This window comes from Alosa sapidissima, chromosome 10 (assembly GCF_018492685.1).
Source record: "Alosa sapidissima isolate fAloSap1 chromosome 10, fAloSap1.pri, whole genome shotgun sequence".
Taxonomy (NCBI): domain Eukaryota; kingdom Metazoa; phylum Chordata; class Actinopteri; order Clupeiformes; family Clupeidae; genus Alosa; species Alosa sapidissima.
The window spans coordinates 20,265,392-20,282,789 of record NC_055966.1 but is presented as its reverse complement, the minus strand read 5'-3'; the positions used below and the strand labels follow the sequence as shown (position 1 = coordinate 20,282,789).

Genomic DNA, 17,398 nt, shown 5'->3' with positions numbered 1-17,398 from the left:
GACTCAGCCTAGACGGAGACAAGACTGGGCAAAGACCTGTCTGGAGGAAGAACTTGTGTTGGAGTGACAGATAGCCTACTGTTTCAACCTCTTCATTGAAGAAATGAATATCATTGAAATTCTCAAAGTTCAAATGGAAAACCTTGCAAATGTAGGGTTATTTCCTGAATCAGTGACAATCACAGGATGTTATTCCTCCTTCAGAATAGGCAACCAGACCAGACTTGGTTGCCTATGCCTACACTAGTAGGCCTAGTAGCCGCTTAGTTTTTTTCTTTATATGGATTTTTATTCAAACCATCTTGGCTGTAAATAGCAATTACTCTGTATTACCACAATATTTTTTCTCCTGCTCTCCCATGTGACAATGTGATAGAATACATGAGCTATTGATATAAGTTCTACTGCATTTATTTGTCACATACATGAGCGATGAGTATTGATTAAGCCAAATCAGTTATCGCAGGCCTGCAACCATTTGGTGAGATGCCAAATACGAGCAGTCTGGCATAGTTCACATAAGGTCCATTCGGGAAATTAAATATATTGAACAAATGTCAAAGCCAGTGAAGCATCCCACAGATATGGGTTCTTCCTAAAAACCTGAGTCTTGGGAGCAGGAGAAAGGGGTCTCGACAAAGGAGATTACAGATTGATCCCCATTCAGTATTTAGGTCACCCTAAAAGCAACAAAGCCCTCACCCCCAAATGAGATGAGGGGGGCACCAGAGGGAGAAGCAAGGGGCCTAACCAATGCATCGTCAACCTCCCAAAAACAATGTAAAGGACAGGGTGAACAAACACAAAACCCTCTCTGCAGCTGCAATCAGAGAGGGCAACACTGACAGTAATCACTTGCTGCCCTAATAGACTATGGGTTATGGTATTATACTTTAATCATTGGGCCTTTCAGGAGTCAATGCAACAAAAACTACTCAAAAGAATTAGTCAAATGGCAAAATGGTAAATTGTAACATTAAAGGCAAAAAAAAACTTTTTGCCAGTCTCGTAGGCATTGTTGTGCCCATGTATCTTTATTGCTGTCAGAACTGTATGACCTGTGGTGTATGAATGCAAGAAACCTCATCCTCAAGAGGATTTATTACGGAGCCTGCAAAGCAAACTAACACAAAAATACATGTCACTGAAAGGGAAATGCATGTGGGGGGGGGGGGGGGGATATCTCTTAGATGCAGCCAAAGGGATCAACACTTCCTGTGTCTGAAAAAGTCAGAGACTGTATTTAGATCTGAGCAAACACATTCACAGGGACAGGGTCTGGGAGAGGGTGGAGTGAGCTACCCATGTCAGAGCCACAACATCTGCCCCCTGAACTAACTTCAGACCTAGAGTTTTAGGCCTCAGCTAGTGTTTGTGTACAGCGAGGGACAAACTCTTCCAGAAAAGCAAATATTTTCCCTTTTTTTCCAGATGATGTAAGTATGATTCAGAGCGCTCACATAGCGTCATACTTTCCTCACTCCGAAAATAGAGGAAGAAACAAGGTCACACCTGAAGCACTGCATATGGTGTTATAACACTGATATGTTATCAGGTCTGGAAAAAAGCATTTTCCAAAACAGCAAATTTCGTCTGGGTATCATTCAAATAATACCATTTCTACTTTGTACTTTATATCTATATAGATACAAAGTACAAAGTAGAAATGGTATTATTTAAATGATTGTTAAAACTACTTATCTGCATAAACACAATCATCTCATGTGGGAACAGGTTGTTTATCAGTCAAACATGTTAATGGACAGCAACACGGCCATTAACAAATTATTAACTTTGCCAAAACAAAATGTATTTTCCATAATTAGGCTTTTTAATTCGGGTCCATGCCCTGTAACAACACGATATGCACCGTCTCTTGGGGAGTCCGCTGTGACTCTTATGTAATGTTGTTAATGTTTATGCCATGTTCAGTACTTCATGTGCAAGTATCGCAGGTTCAGTGACCAATCACTTCATGCCACCTCCCATTTGGATCATTTGTTGACGTTCAATCACTGCTAGAGACTGTGATTAAGCTCTGTTGTTTCCTCTGTGTATTTGCAAGCTAACAATGTTCCCTGTAAATGTCCTGTTAATGAAGATGGTTATGTGTTTGTGAGTCAGTATTTTTAAGAATAGGTGAAGCCAGTGTAGTAACTCTGACTGCACATGCACATTTCATGAAGGTTTTAGTTTAATTTGTTTCAAATTATACTCTTAGTCTTCTTACACTGTATTGTGGTCATGTCAAAGAATATTAAAATGTGTGTTTTAAAAAAAAAAACACAGCAAAGTCTACAGCACCCTTGCCCTTGGACCATATGGCCAACAGTGTGTTAAAGTGCTACATACTGTAAGACAAGTCTCACGCAACATGCACCCGGGAATGTCAAGTTCACAGCAAAGTGGAGAAAACGTTTGCAGATCCTGTGGCCAGTAGCAACACCCCAGTAACAACTTTTTAAAGTAATCATGCATCTTCCAAAAACTAAGTAAACTGTGAACTGCTTTAAAATGAAGCTGTAAGAGATATTTGCAGGAAAAAACTATGCAATAAACATGGTTAATTTGATCAGTTTTATGACAACCACATTGAGACGTGAGTAAGGCCACAGGATTGGGCGAGTAGGAAAGGGCGGGTGTGTGTGGGGGGGGGGGGGGGGTGGAGTGACATCTGGGTGGAGGATTGCATCAGCTGAACAAGACAGACAAGGGGGCAGGACAAAGCAAGGTGAGTCACCTAAGTTTTGGTGTGGAACATCCTGTCAATCAAGTCTAAGGTGAGTGGGCACTTGCAGTTTAATAAAGTTCAGGTTTCCTTTGTTTACGATAGTGTAATGCGGGAATTATCTGGCATAGAATAGACTGATGCACCCTGTGCTGAAGATTTGAAATCAAGATATAGTGACACTGTACGTATTCTGCTTTCCTTGAATTTCCCCTGGGGATCAATAAAGTATTTATCTATCTATATATTCCCTCACATAGATGCGCACCCTGTGGGTTCCATCAGATAACCCACAGGACTTACATTTCACTGAATTTGGCTGAATTTCAATTCAAATCAGGAATGGCACAAACACCTATTATGTGTGGAATGTGAACGCCTGATATTTATCTCTACTCCATCATCACTAAATAAGGGAACACTTTTCCAAAATGATTTATGGTGTATGTATAACTGCTTTGGTAGAGAAAACAGGTAGATATTGCTGTCTAATAGGAAAGAAAGCATAAAAAACAACCCACAATGACTTCTTGACTAAAGATCTCTGAGAAAATGCAAGACAGCCTCAATGTTTTCAGTTGTATTGGAAGATTAATACAAATGATATGACAGCAGTTGTTTTCTTCAGGTGACAAAGAAGATTCATCCACTCTAGAAATGTCAATGGCATGGCATGTAGGATTTATTTTGAGAAATTCAGCTTAGTTTTCTACTTTTGATTATGAAAGACAATGTCCAGCAAAAATGATTTTGTACCCGATAGGACCTATTGAACAAAGTGCACAGTGACATGATTTATCAGCAATCTGAATACACTGGAATCAACTACTCATGCAAGCTAGTCTAAAATATATAAATTGGTGTTATTCTTTGCCATAGTCATAAATATTGACATTTGAACGTGGAATATGCTCAGTATCTGTTCCATATCAAACCTCCTGCCCTGGCACAAGACATTAGTTAACAGGCACACCAAAAGAAATATTTAAAAAATGTCTAGAAAGAACCTGAGAATATTTTGTAAAACTGGCTGACCAAGTGTTTCTCTGCATGACACAAAGAAAAAACACTTTGAAACATATATTAATCTTTAGAAAGTCACATTAGCCTTTTAAAAAAAAGAACACTAGCAAAGAACTTCCTTGGGCCAAACATATTTTGGGAATCAGTCAGGCGTTGAATAAGAATGGACACTGCATTGTTCTCACGGTATTTGTTATTAGCTGTGTAAGTCAACTTCAAGAAAAGCTTTCACCCACCCACCAGAAATGGCTACCAGGAGCACATTTGGTTCCTTGGTCAGTCAAGGTCCTGCGATCAAAGCCGGTCTCATCTCATAAAAAAAAGTTATACAAAGCTGACCAGATCTTAATGTAGGACACATGAAACCACAGCCACACCTAGGGCAACTGACTCCCAACATAATCTTTCTCAAAAGAACATGGCCATAAAAGACATACGAAGGAAACATCTTACATTAATCATCATACTGTCAAATGAAAATAGCATAATATTAAATGATAAGCTGGCAAAAACATTCATCAAATATTAACTTGTCAAACCCACATAAAGGAATGCATAATGATTACTTCCCGCCTCAGACCATGGTCCTTTTGGGATACCTCGACACACCTTCCGCAAAATATGACCCAGTTGGCTGCTCAGCAAAAGTCCCTGTGGGCAACAGCAAGAGAGCAGGACTGGCCATGGAAAGCCAGCTGCTTTTGATGGCAGCCCTGGCTTGTGTTTGTATAATAGTCATCTGTGCTACAGTTGACTCCCTGCTAGGGAAATCTCATGCAAAACAGGGTCCCAAGCCAGATGGATGCTTTTTAAAAAGATTTTTGTCCAAGTGCTGCGAACAAATCCGAGCAGATGAAGAGGAACCAGGTTGCTATGGTAACAGGGGGTGGCTTGACGGATGGAATTGAGGCCTCTTCATTCTTCTTGTAATGCTCTAGAGCCCATGCAATGTCCTTCATATTAATCCTATCCCCCTGGACAATATGTGCTGCAGCCTACGGGACACGTGTCTCTGTTGCATTGTCCTCAGGCTGTTGGGACTAAGAGGGGGACTACAGAAGACCATCCATAACTGCGTTGACATTCAGGTTACCCCACAGAACACAGAGGCTGACTAGTTTTTTTCTTCCCAATCATGCCAAATCCAGGATGGTGGATAAAATGAATTCCCCATCATGAATCCCATTGCTAGATATCTGGATTTAGTCCCTTCCCACTAAAAATGAGGTCTTCAAAAAACAGGAAAGGCAGGTCACCCCAAGTAAAATACACGCCACTGTGCATGATATCAAAAAAGTGACCTATAATGAGCCCAACATCCTCATAATGTTTCACAGTGCACTGTACATAACATGGTTAAAAGCAGAGTTTGTAAACAGTAGTTTGTAAAATTCCAACAGGGTATATACTTCGTACACATACCTTGTGTTCACAGAAAACAAAACACCTATACTAGATTCCTAAACTTTTAAAGGGGTAAGCTGTAAAAAAGCATGGGTGCAGTTTTTTTTGTTTGTCTTTTGTTTTCTGTCAACAGAATACCAGTAGCCTTTGTTCTCACCACACTTGCGCAGAAAAAACATAAATTATTTGTCGTATAAAATAGACACAATGGAAATGGCCTCATCTTGATATGACAGAAAAAAAGGAATGTCATCTGTGATCTTGTCTACGCCAACTGTTTAAAAGTTAGCACTTAAACCTTAAACTTAAATCCTTTGCCAACTTTGGCTTTGGCTCTGTCAGTGGTCCTTTAAACACCCCCACACACTATTACAAGGATCTTTTTCAGGCTTTTTGGCCAGGCCATTCTATGGGGCCAGCTGGACTGAGAGTGTGGGACTGACAGCTTCACTCCGTCGGCTTTGCCTGTGACCCAGAACGCCAGCCACAATGGCGGAGCTTCACCAGAATCACTGATTATGAGCAAGGACAAAAGGGACTAGCACCAACGAGGACTTGTTTTGATACGGCCCTTCTCTCCTCTCTCTCTTTCCCTCCCTCCCTCCCTCTCTCTTCTCTTCTCTCCCTCCCTCCCTCCCTCTCTTTGACTAATGGGAAGCAAGTGCTAATGAGTGTGGATTGTGGACAGCAGGGCTCTCAGTGCAAAAAAAACCCCTCTGAGGCACTCGCTAAGGCAGGGACTTCTGTGGAGTCACAGGACAGCAAGTATAGACACAGAGATGCAAGCACACAAAGAAACAATTTTATACATCAACTTCTCTCTCATTATTTCACTCTCTGTGTCTTGCAGTCTCTCTCTCTTTCTTTCTCTCTCTCTCTCACAGACACAGACGCGCACACACACACACACACACACACACACACACACACACACACACACACACACACACAGAAACAAACACACAGGCACATTCTCTGGTGGCTCCTATCAGGAGGAATCCTCATCCGAGTCCTCCAGCTGGAAGTCCCCTCCCCCTCCTCTCTTGCCCCTACCTCCGCCCAGCTCCTCTCCCCGGCTCAGGCCCCCGTTTAGCTCCTGCAGGGGGGTGTAAGAGTACCGTGCCTGGCTGGGCCGCATGCTACATTTTCGGCACGCTTGGATCAGGTTACCGGCCACACTCGCCATCAGTAGAGAGGCCAAGACTGTGGCAATAGCGAGCCAGGTCTGCCTGCAGAGAGAGAGAGAGAGAGAGAGAAAGAGAGAGGAAGAGAGAGAGGGAGATAATGAGGGACAGAGAGAAAAGAGAGAGAAGGAGGTGGTGATATAGCAGGGAAGTGATACAATTTAATCTCAATCTGTCTGCATATAACATGGCCCAGAGCTGGAATGCAGCTACAGTTACCGCCAAAGATTTGCATGTAAATGTGTGTTTGCATTGCCTGTGTGCCTAAGAAATGTACACATGGCTTTGCACTGTGCGGCTTTGTTTACAAGGTCACACGATCCGCAATCACCATAAAAACAGAGTCCAATGGAGGAGCCATATTCCCATGGCAATAATCAAAGTGTTGTGCTCCTCGGTCCAAACACAGCACTCAGAACACTGAAAACACAACAATTACCACTGTGGACTTTTCCACTGTCAAGTCCACAGAGGTACAAAGTAGCCATGTTGTTGTGCAACTCACACTGTTGTTGTAGGACTCAAGAGGAAAGCTGATGATACACAACAAGGCAACTTTCTGAGCAATGTAGCTTGGCGGTGTTCCTGAGTATTGCGGACATTTATATTGGGGAGGTTTTTTTTTTTTTCTAAACTACTTTAATCATCAGTAAGCAAATTACCACGATCATCCAATCAGAACACATGGAATTTGTTGTGTGGTTGCCGAGTAACAGAGCTCAAATAGCTGCCCTGTGACGTTAAGAAATGTGTAAAGGCCAGAGAGGTATTGACGACGGGAGTGACTTCAGCCAAAGAGGCTGTGTTGGTATGAGGAGGAGTGAGATGGATCAAGACGGTGAGGACGTTGAAGGTTACTTCAGCTGAGTGGGTTTGGGGCACTGGTTAGGGCTGTGTGTGTGTGTGTGTGTGTGTGTGTGTGTGTGTGTGTGTGTGTGTGTTGCTGGTGTGCGTGTGGGTGGATGAGGCGATATGGTTTGTGTATATGCTCAGGGTGAGGTAGGGTGAGGGTGTGCTGTGTATTTGAGGAGAGGTAATGTGAAGCTGTAAGGTGTGTGTGTGTGTGTGTGTGTCTGTACACTGGGAAACTACTTACTCAGTAAAGTAAGGCTTTGGTGTGTGTGCGTCCTCCTCTCCCTTCCAGTCTCTCCACAGCCCCACGGCAAGGCAGTGGCCAACTGCCAAGAAGAACAAAATAAACATGACCACACACAGAAGACCATATGGCTCGCTATCTAGATAGATAAATAGATAGATAAACAGATATGGAGAGATTGAGAGATAGAGATAGATAGTCTTTATTGTCCACAGGGTAAATTTGTTTTCACACTCTGAAACACATAACACAGCGTAATTCAGACATCAACACCTTCACCCCAAGTGCCTTATAGTGCACAACTACCACAAGCCCTTAATTCACATTCGCCCCGGGTACCGTGCACACACATACACAAACAATAGTCACTGCCGGGGAGCTTCATTTAATGTTATAGCGAAGGACACATACATGGAAACTTGCATGCACACACAAGCACATCCAAGCGCACACACAGACACAGAGAGAGAGAGAGAGAGAGTGAGAGAGAGAGAGAGAGAGACACACACACACACACACACATATACATACAAAAGCAGCCACAGCCCTGTTCTGCAAAGGTCACTGAAGTCACACACTGACACACATCTCTCCACCTGCATGCAAAACAGAGGCAAAGTGCAGTCCTGATAAGCCCTGAGTTCCCCTCAGCCACCACACACCTTGGGATGCACGTGGGGAACAAGTGCTACATGGCCAGCAGCAATGTGAGTGTATGTGTATGTGTGTGCGTGTGTTTGTGTGTTTCATGCACGTGTGCATGCATGCATGCATGAGTATCTGTACGGTGGATAATCTTCTGCTTTGATAATTCCCAAAATGGACCCTTAAAAGGCCAAGGCAGTTCCATGATAAAGCGGGGGTTGGGGGGGGTGGAAGGATAAGGTGGACGGTGGGGAAATAGGGACGAGTCTGGATGGGGATGGAGGTTGGGGGGGGGGGTCTAATTTTAAACCCTCCATCTGTGGCAAGGGCTCTGGTAGGACAGGAGTGGGCCATCTCTGACTGGCAGGTCGGTCCTGCTGCCAGACAGATAACAACGAGGCCACTGAGCTCTCGGGCAGACTGCAGCCAGAGTCCAGCCAGAGCAATCAGCTGGGGACTCGCCACAGATGCCACCGGGTTCATTATCAGCTCAGCATGAGAGGGCTAAAGGTGACCATACCAACGCAGAGAGAGAGAGAGAGAGAGAGAGAGAGAGAGAGAGAGAGAGAGAATGGAGAGGGAGGGAGAGAGAAGGAAGGGAAAGGAAAGGACAGGAGGATAAAAAAAGTGTCTTTTTATTTCCATTACAGTTTGGGAAAGGTCAGGGAGACAATTAAGTGTTCCTGAGTGTGAATGTGTGTATGGGAGTATGTGCGTGGGAGTATGCTTATGTCTGTGTGTGCGCGCATTCTGGAGTGGTGGTACTGTGCATATTCAAGGCCAACTGAGTGGGGAGTGATGGCTGTGTGAGATTCTGCAAGGTCTTCTTTCTCTGCTGCCCTGGCTCTCACACACTCTCTCTCACACACACACACACAAATCAGGGCCACCAGAGCCCCCCCACCAGCTTTGTTTATCACACCAACAGACTACTTACTGGGGGAGCTATCAAGTGTCAGCACAGCAGCCAGACTCAGGTCAGAGGAAGGAGAGAGAGGGGACGGGACGGACAAACAGAGTGAAAGCAAAAAAGAGTAGAAAATACTAAACAGGCTTAAAGAGGGAAAAGGAAGGGACAGGAGGAATGGCACAGAAAGACACAAAGGGAATCAGATGTCTGCAGTGGGAAAGAAGAAAGGAAGTGGAAGACTGCGAGAGAGAGGGAGAAAGAGAGAGAAAGAGAGAGAGAGAGAGAGAGGGAGAGAGAGAGAGAGAGAGAGAGAGAGAGAGAGAGAGAGAGAGAGAAAAGCCACGAGAAAACCTCAGACAACAGCAAACTGAAATGGATGACCAAATCCTACAACTTCAAAACAACAACAAGCAGCTGGGACAAATGTCATGCCTTACAATTCTGAGTTGAGGTGAAATTGTGAATGCAAAACTGATGATTTCAAACATTGTGTTCAGATTATGCTTGTAATACATTTCATTGAATTTGTTTATATTTATCTGACACTGCAATGCTAAATAAATAAATACACAGTCAAAGAAAATAAAATAGTTTTCCTGAATGTAAAGGGGAAACTGTCTGAGCATATTTTTCCTTTTTTGTTGTATATTTCTAGATACAGTTACATATCTTGTTGTATAGGACAAGAGTGTAGTTCTGCAAAACTATTGTAAAAAAAAAAGAAAAAGAAAAATACAATTTGACCCCGCTTGTTGCCATATCGCTCATTTTGGCTTGTTTGATGTACTGGCAAGCACCTCTTTTATGGCTGACCACTGGCCTGAGACAGAGAATATAATGGTAAACATCTCTTTGGGGAATTATCCCTTTAAACGTCTGGAACCGCAACACAAGATGAACAGCTAGATAAAACCAGAGAAACAAAGCAGACCAGGAACAAACACTGAGAGAGAGAGAGAGAGAGAGAAAGGGATAGAGAGAGAGAGAAGAGAGGAAGAGAGGGTGAGGAGAGAGAGAGAGGGGGAGAGGTGGAAAGACAGAGGTGGATAAGGACCAGAGATGGAAAGTCAAAGATTCATAAAATAAAAGCCATTTCCTGCCTATCCTAACGGCTGAAGTGCCCTTGAGCAAGGCACCTAACCCCTCACTGCTCCCCGAGCGCCGTCGTTGTAGTAGGCAGCTCACTGCGCCGGGATTAGTGTGTGCTTCACCTCACTGTGTGTTTACTGTGTGCTAATTAGTTGTTAGTTGATCGATGAAATGCCAGAAAATAGTGAAAAATGTCTATTGTTATTTCCCAAAGCTCACGATTATGCCTTCAAATGCCAACACTGGTGGGCCTCATCACTAAGGGCGATGAGGCTCACTACAGAGAAGAAGTAGACCTGCTGGCTAAATGGTGCAAAGACAACAACCTCCTGCTAAATGTCAGCAAGACCAAGGAGATTGTTGTCAACTTTCAGAGAGGCCACAAACAACTGCCACCACTGTCCATCGACGGAGATGCTGTGGAGAGAGTGAGCAGCACAACATTTCTGGGGGTGCACATCAGCGACGACCTCTCCTGGACCACCAACACAGCATCACTGGCGAAGAAAGCCCAGCAGCGCCTCTACTTCTTGCGCAAATTGAAGAAGGCAAGTGCCACGCCTCCTGTCATGACTACATTCTACAGAGGGACCATCGAGAGCATCGTCTCCAGCAGCATCACAGTGTGGGGCGGAAGCTGCACAGATCAGAACAGGAAGACCCTCCAGCGCACTGTTAACACAGCTAAGAGGATCATTGGAGCACCACTCCCCTCCCTGCAGGACATTTACACCACCCGCCTCACCCGCAAAGCACTAATGATTGTCAAGGATACAACCCACCCTGCACACGAACTGTTCAGCCTCCTGCCCTCTGGAAAGCGGTACAGGAGCCTCCGCTCCCGCACCACCAGACTGGCAAGTAGCTTCATCCACCAAGCAATCAGGATGCTGAACACTCTACCCACTCTCCCATCACTGACAGCCCCCCCCACCCACCAGCCAACCAGGAACCTAGGAAACTAGGATCCTGTCTACCAAACCCCCCCCACCCAACACCGCCATGTGGAACTGCACTGTGACTGCGCAGCCAAACGTGTTGCTGCTTCACATCAAGCCTGATATACTTGAATTACTGCATACTGCATATCAATGTAAATATACAGGTCACACAAGCACAAGTTTAAACTTCATGTAACTGTTAAGACTATAGAAATATACAATACAACTACCTCTATTTGTTTTTTTATATATATGTCCTATATTTCTATTTTGATACATACATGTTCTATATTTCAGTCTTGCACTTTAATTTAATGTTTATTGTCTATGGCTATGTCCATAGCATGTCTATGTCTGTATTTAAAGCATGTCTATGTCTGCATGGGAAAGTAAGAAACGAAATTTCAATTCTTTGTATGACCAGTGCATGTAAAGAAATTGACAATAAAAGCCGACTTGACTTGACTTATTCTGTCCACACACTAAAGATATTTAGTTCACGGTCATGGAGGAGAGAGTAAAGCTGAAATTTTTTTTTAAAAAAGTTTAAGGGGCTACAATCAGAGATTTTTTTAAATGTATTTTACCAAAAAAGACACAAATCAATGAATCGGTTATCAAAATAGTTATTAATAGCAATTAATTTGATTGTCGACTAATTGATTAATCATTGCTGTCCTAAAGTACACTTTACAAACCACTCCTGGGGTCTTTTCAGTGCTATTTCAAAGTTCTACATTTTTGACTTTGGATGGTTGTCTTTTTCCTCTATGATGCATCATTTCATTTATATAGCAAAAGCTGCACACAGTGCACATCAACAGAAACAGCTATTTTATTATGCTTGGGGGAAAACATTGACTTCATTTACCCTGACAAAACTTCCTCATTGCATGCAAACAAGTTTATAAACACACACACAGCACATCGACAGACAGACAGACAGACAGACACACACACACACACACACACACACCACAATCCAGAGCCTACCTCTGTGCATGGTGTGGTTTTGCTCTCTTTGGAAGGTGACGTTGCAGCTTCCTGTGGCAGGGTCACAGGGACACATGTCTGCGCACTGGCACGGCATCAGACAGCTCAGTCCGTAGAAGCCTAGGGGGCATTCTGAGTAAAGAAGCAGACAGACAGACAGACAGAGAGAGACAGACAGACGAACATTTATGGTCTGACGGAGATGTGTTACTGTCAACATGCCAAAATGTATCTTTGGTTGGTCTTTAGCAAACAGGTAATAGATGAGTGTTTACAAGTCTACTCCATCTCAGAAGGACCAAATAAAAATAAAAAAATTTGAATTCATTTGTTATTTTTCTCTCTCCATTTACACGTGAGGTTTCTGCACCTCAACTGTCATCAGCTGTAATCTCTGAGGCTGTTAGGGCTGTAAAAGTTTGCAGTAAACAGCCCAACGCTCCCCAACATCCCTGAGTGATGTCAACTGCACAAAGTACATGTACAGAATAAACTGTTCAGGTTTAATATAGAACAGGGAAGTGATACAACAGGCATCTACAAAAACAATAATGAGGCCTTAGTACAAAGAGCAAAATGCTGAGTCTGTGGTTCACCACTCACATACATGGTATGGGGAAACAAGTGTGTTTTTTAAACATCATGATGCATGCCTGAAGACAGCCTAGACACATACACACACGCACGCGCGCGCACGCGCACACACACACACACACACACACACCTTGTTCACACAGATCACCATGGAAACCGGCCAGACAAGAGCAGCTGCCGTGGACGGGGTCGCATGTGCCTCCATTTGCACATCTGCATGTTTGATTGCAGCCGTCGCCATAGAAACCCATAGGACACACTGCAGAGAGAGGGGGAGGGAAAGAGGACAAACAGCCTTTGGTTAGGAGGGGGGGGCAGCTGTAGAGGGTTAGACTGGGAGCAGAGGGCAGGGACAGAGTGTTAGCTACGTGGCTGATTCACTACATAGTGTCCAAGTGAACATTTCGAACACAGCATATAGTAATGGACAGATGAATAGATTGATGAATGGACGGTAACGGTGCTCAGAAGAAGAGAGGTCATTGGGGTCATGTAGAAACATTTCTGACCTGTCTCTTATCTGACGTGACTAACCTGTAGGGCAGCCTTTCAAAGGCATGTGCTACTGATACCTCTGCGATCTGTCAGACCTCAGCACTCAAGTTACCTCTAACAGCCGTCAAACAGGAACTGTGCTTTCCTTTCTCACATTCTAGGGATAGATGGGATAACAAGTCACGGCCAACGCGCCTGACACTCCTGCGCGCTTACCTTGGCTACAGTTTGAGCCTATCCAGCCGGCATCACAGGCACAACCACCTGAAGAGAAACGACAAGATAAAAGTGATAAGAGTGAGAGGCGAGTGACACGAGATACAGTACGATCTCTCCAGACATAAACTGTGAACTAGAATACATTACAACCTCTGAATATGATCAGGAATGGAATTTGGTTAATAGTGTTATTGGTCAGATGAAGAAAAAGGTACTTAGATTATATTTACATAAACACTGAAAAGAAGCATAAACAAACAAGGACACACAGAGTTTAGTAAGCACTTCGGTCACTAGAAAAGCTTCCTGACACATACAGTATTTTGCTGACTAGTTAAATGCTCGACCTATTTCTCAGGGGCGGCATATTAGCACCTAAGGCTGAAGGGATGAACAAGCCTGTCTGAGGCCAACCAGCGGTCATTAGCACAACCGCAACCATGACCCTGCTGGGCTCACTCACCGTCTGTGCACACTCCGTGGTCACCGCATGCCGGGGGCTGGCACACTAGTCTGGCACAATCTGGGTCTCGCCACCCTGGGTGGCACTGGCAGTGCCCCTGGACACAGGTCCCGTGTCCGCTGCAGTCCTCGGGCTGGCACAGGGGCTCGTGGATGCACAGCACGGTGGAGACGTTGCGCGGGCAGCGCCACATGGGCAGCTCACTGCAGGGGAGAAAAGAGCAAGGACGCACAGGTCAACATATACAAACATCATACAAACAACATCCCAGATATGTCCCATAGATATCTAAAGGAATTGTTAATAAGGCTTAATTAGTAGGAATTCTTAAAGCAAAATGTAAACCATCTATCTATCATATAATGTTGAAGTTATTGTTCATTATTCATTTATAGAATATGATAAGATGATAAATATGAAGTAAATCATGTGTGTGTGTGTGTGTGTGTGTTTATGCTTGTGTATGCAATAGCCAACCAGTGGTCAGAGGGGTAGCTGGCCAGGGAACCGTTGACCACGTAGGTGGCGGAACCTCCTCCGTCCAGGTTGATGGCGTTGATGACCCCCTGACTCTGAAGGAAAATGGCCACTTCCCACAGGTTCATGCTGCACACAAACACATGTCAGTAAGGACATGTCAGCACAGATTTTGCCTCTGGCTCCCGAGGCTCTACACAGACACACACACACACACACACACACACACACACACACACACACACACACACACACACACACACACACACACACAATCATTAAATATTGTTTCAATAATGCCCAACTCTGGTTAATGTTAACCGAATGTTATTAACTGATGTCAGTAGAGGGAAAGTGTAAAAGAAACATTTGAGTAAAAATAGTATTTCAGCATCTGCGATGAAACAGTGACACACACAGGTAGTGTAGTGTGGTCAGGCCGTCCTGCTTTACCACCCCACTGACTACAGAAAGCCCCATTAAACCCAAAGACCATTAAGTCACTCCCTCACTCACTCACACCCCCAACCCCCCCGCGGAACAAGGAATCAATAGTGAAGCAGTACTGCTGCCTTTCGCCCACCCTTTCCTTCTTCTCTCTCTCTCCACCCCCATACCCCCCCCGCCCCCTTTGTCTTCTGCTCTGCTCTAGCCACCCGCCACCCAGTAGCGTGCGGTGACCATACATTTTGGTAGGGTAGAAAACCCTGTCTTTTTTTTAATAGCCTATCATTTTGGGCTACATTAAAATTACATATTTTACAGGACTTTGCTGTATGCTTAAATCATGTCACGGTCAGAAATGTAAGTGGATTAAAATTGTAGGTCAGTAGAAGGCCATCAATTGATTAAGTCTGCACCATTCTCATCACGTTAAACCCATAAGTTAAACCAGCGAAGCATACAAAACTAGTTTTCTGTGTTCTGTCTGGCCTAATTGGCTAACTAATGTATCTAATATTTTTTTAAGTAGTTGGGCTTTATAACGGCAACTGAAAACAGTTGGGTGTCATGTCTGACCACTCGTTGTAGAACTATGTGGCCATACCTTTGAACACCGTTGCCTTCTCGTTTTTGCTCTGTCCAAGGATGCTATTAAATCTACCAGCTGCTAATCCAAGGAAGACACCAGGGTTAACTTATCTTCTAATTTAATGCGATCGTCGAGGTGCCCTGCCCCAACATTGCATGACACATTAAACTCAACGAGAATCACCACCATCATCCAAAAGTTGATGTCAATAGACCAAAAATAGTTGTAAAGCCTACAGAAACTATAGATAGTTAATGTGATGATCACATTATTAAAAATAGACTTGGAGCCATGATTTGCTGAGGAACTATTTTTTGTGGAGGATGCTTCAGGTAGTTCGCTGCCCCACCTGCCCATATGGACCGCACGCGCCTGCCCCCACCCCCTACTCTTTCTGTGCATTTCTCACCCTCGGGTCTTCGTCTGGCCGTCAATGTGGAAGAGGACGAGTCTGCCCTCAGCATCGTGACCCACGGCTGTCCTGGCCGACAGCACATTCACAAACTCCCCAAATGATCCTGCAAGCACAGAGACACATACATGCACAAGGGAATAAGACATACACGAGAGCACACGACCATGGGCATCAGAAACAGACAAGCATCAGTGGTACAAAACTTTGCAGCTTTTATGCCAAAAATAACAGGGCTCCAGAGTGCGACCAATTTGGTCGCATATGCGACCTAATTTTTCAAAAGTGCGACTAAAAAAAAAACCGGAGGTCGCACCGGTGCGACCAGCTATTCGAGAGAGGAAGAAGTGTTCGCATTGAAACTCTACCTTTGGTTCAATAACAGACACATATTTGGCCAATTTCGTGGTTTAAACAAATCACAGATAGGCCTAGTGAAGGGCGGGACCTACCCCCGATTGGCTGTGGCCCAGTGCCTGTGTGTAAATCTGAAAATGTGTGTGCTGCAGAGAGAGAGAGAGAGAGAGAGAGAGAGAGAGGTCAGAGACCCGTCAGATAAACAGAGTGGATGAAGTTGCATTACAGTGTGGTCACATAGGCCGAGATAAATGTCCCCTCTCCCCACTGCCTTTCGGCGGCTGGCAGCAGCAAACCGATCAGACGAGCCCGAGATGATGATCAAGTTTATCGTTGCCTACAATAGGCTTATTGAAACTTCAGTTCACTTAAGTTCAGTCCGAAATAATTATTCACCAGAAAAATAGTTTGAACGTAAACCCGACGTACAAGAATGCCACTTGCGCCAAATGTATAGGAGTCATTGCAGATGAAAAGACATCTTAAAATTGCGAACAATGCATACAAGGCGCAAGTTGTGTAAACTCATTCTGATGGCATCAATCAATTTAATCCGGTATTTGGCCCAAACCGAATATCGCTGCTACATTTAAAGCCCGAATATTCCCTGCATGTATAACTGTGGTCATTGTGTACGGTGAATTGAATGGACACATTTAGATTGAGCATGGTAAGTCATTGCAATAGCCTATAATAATAGGCCTACCATTTCGTTACTGCATTAACCATAGTGATGTTCTTATTGAAAATGTAAAAATACTAAAATTAAAAAGTAAATTGCATTGTGGGGCTGTCAAATGATTATTGCAATCATCATTGCAAAATCACATAAAAATCCCCCAGGCTACTTGGAACATCTCTTTAAATGGTGCTCAAATACATTTCTATGAAAGATTCTAGCATGGCGAGCTGGTTTAGCCAAGGCCTAAAGATCATGAAGGATAGTATGTAAGACATTGAGCCATGAGATGTGCAGTTTGAAGCCCTTAAAAGACGTGCACTGTTAATTTACTCACTGTTATTTTTATTTAATTAATCTTGAGATGTTTTAAGTTTAAATTTCAGCTCAGTGAAGCACTTAAAGCACCAACTCTTCATTAAGTTACTTTTCTTGTAGAATTGTAAATCATAAGTCATAGGACAACCTATATAGGACAGTAACTAAGGAAGAAAAGTGAACTTGCTGCGGTGTTAAATGCGATGTGGTTGAAAATTTGGGTGCACCTAACTTTTGTGCTGGTGCACATACGAAAAAAAGTTAGGCGCACCAGTGCAAAAAGTTAGTCTGGAGCCCTGAATAAGTCTTCAAATATCATATTTGTGTCACCACTGAAA

The 17,398-nt window shown here is 43.9% G+C and overlaps 1 protein-coding gene and 1 long non-coding RNA gene across 2 annotated transcripts in view; one reads left to right on the top strand and one right to left on the bottom strand.

The window, feature by feature from the left end:
* The window catches only part of LOC121720001, a 21,558-nt gene extending 14,146 nt beyond the window's left edge, over positions 1-7,412 (top strand). The window contains exon 3 of the long non-coding RNA XR_006034428.1: positions 7,391-7,412. This is a non-coding gene — a long non-coding RNA (uncharacterized LOC121720001). The remainder of the gene's footprint in view (positions 1-7,390) is intronic.
* nagpa (N-acetylglucosamine-1-phosphodiester alpha-N-acetylglucosaminidase) overlaps positions 3,389-17,398 on the bottom strand; it is a 19,631-nt gene continuing 5,621 nt past the window's right edge. Inside the window, exons 4-11 of the mRNA XM_042105760.1 lie at positions 15,704-15,812; positions 14,262-14,390; positions 13,785-13,987; positions 13,319-13,366; positions 12,738-12,866; positions 12,014-12,145; positions 7,436-7,517; positions 3,389-6,384 (exon numbers count right to left, since the gene is read on the bottom strand). Of these exons, the coding sequence (XP_041961694.1) occupies positions 6,144-6,384; positions 7,436-7,517; positions 12,014-12,145; positions 12,738-12,866; positions 13,319-13,366; positions 13,785-13,987; positions 14,262-14,390; positions 15,704-15,812 (1,073 nt within the window). The 3' untranslated portion in view covers positions 3,389-6,143. The remainder of the gene's footprint in view (positions 6,385-7,435; positions 7,518-12,013; positions 12,146-12,737; positions 12,867-13,318; positions 13,367-13,784; positions 13,988-14,261; positions 14,391-15,703; positions 15,813-17,398) is intronic.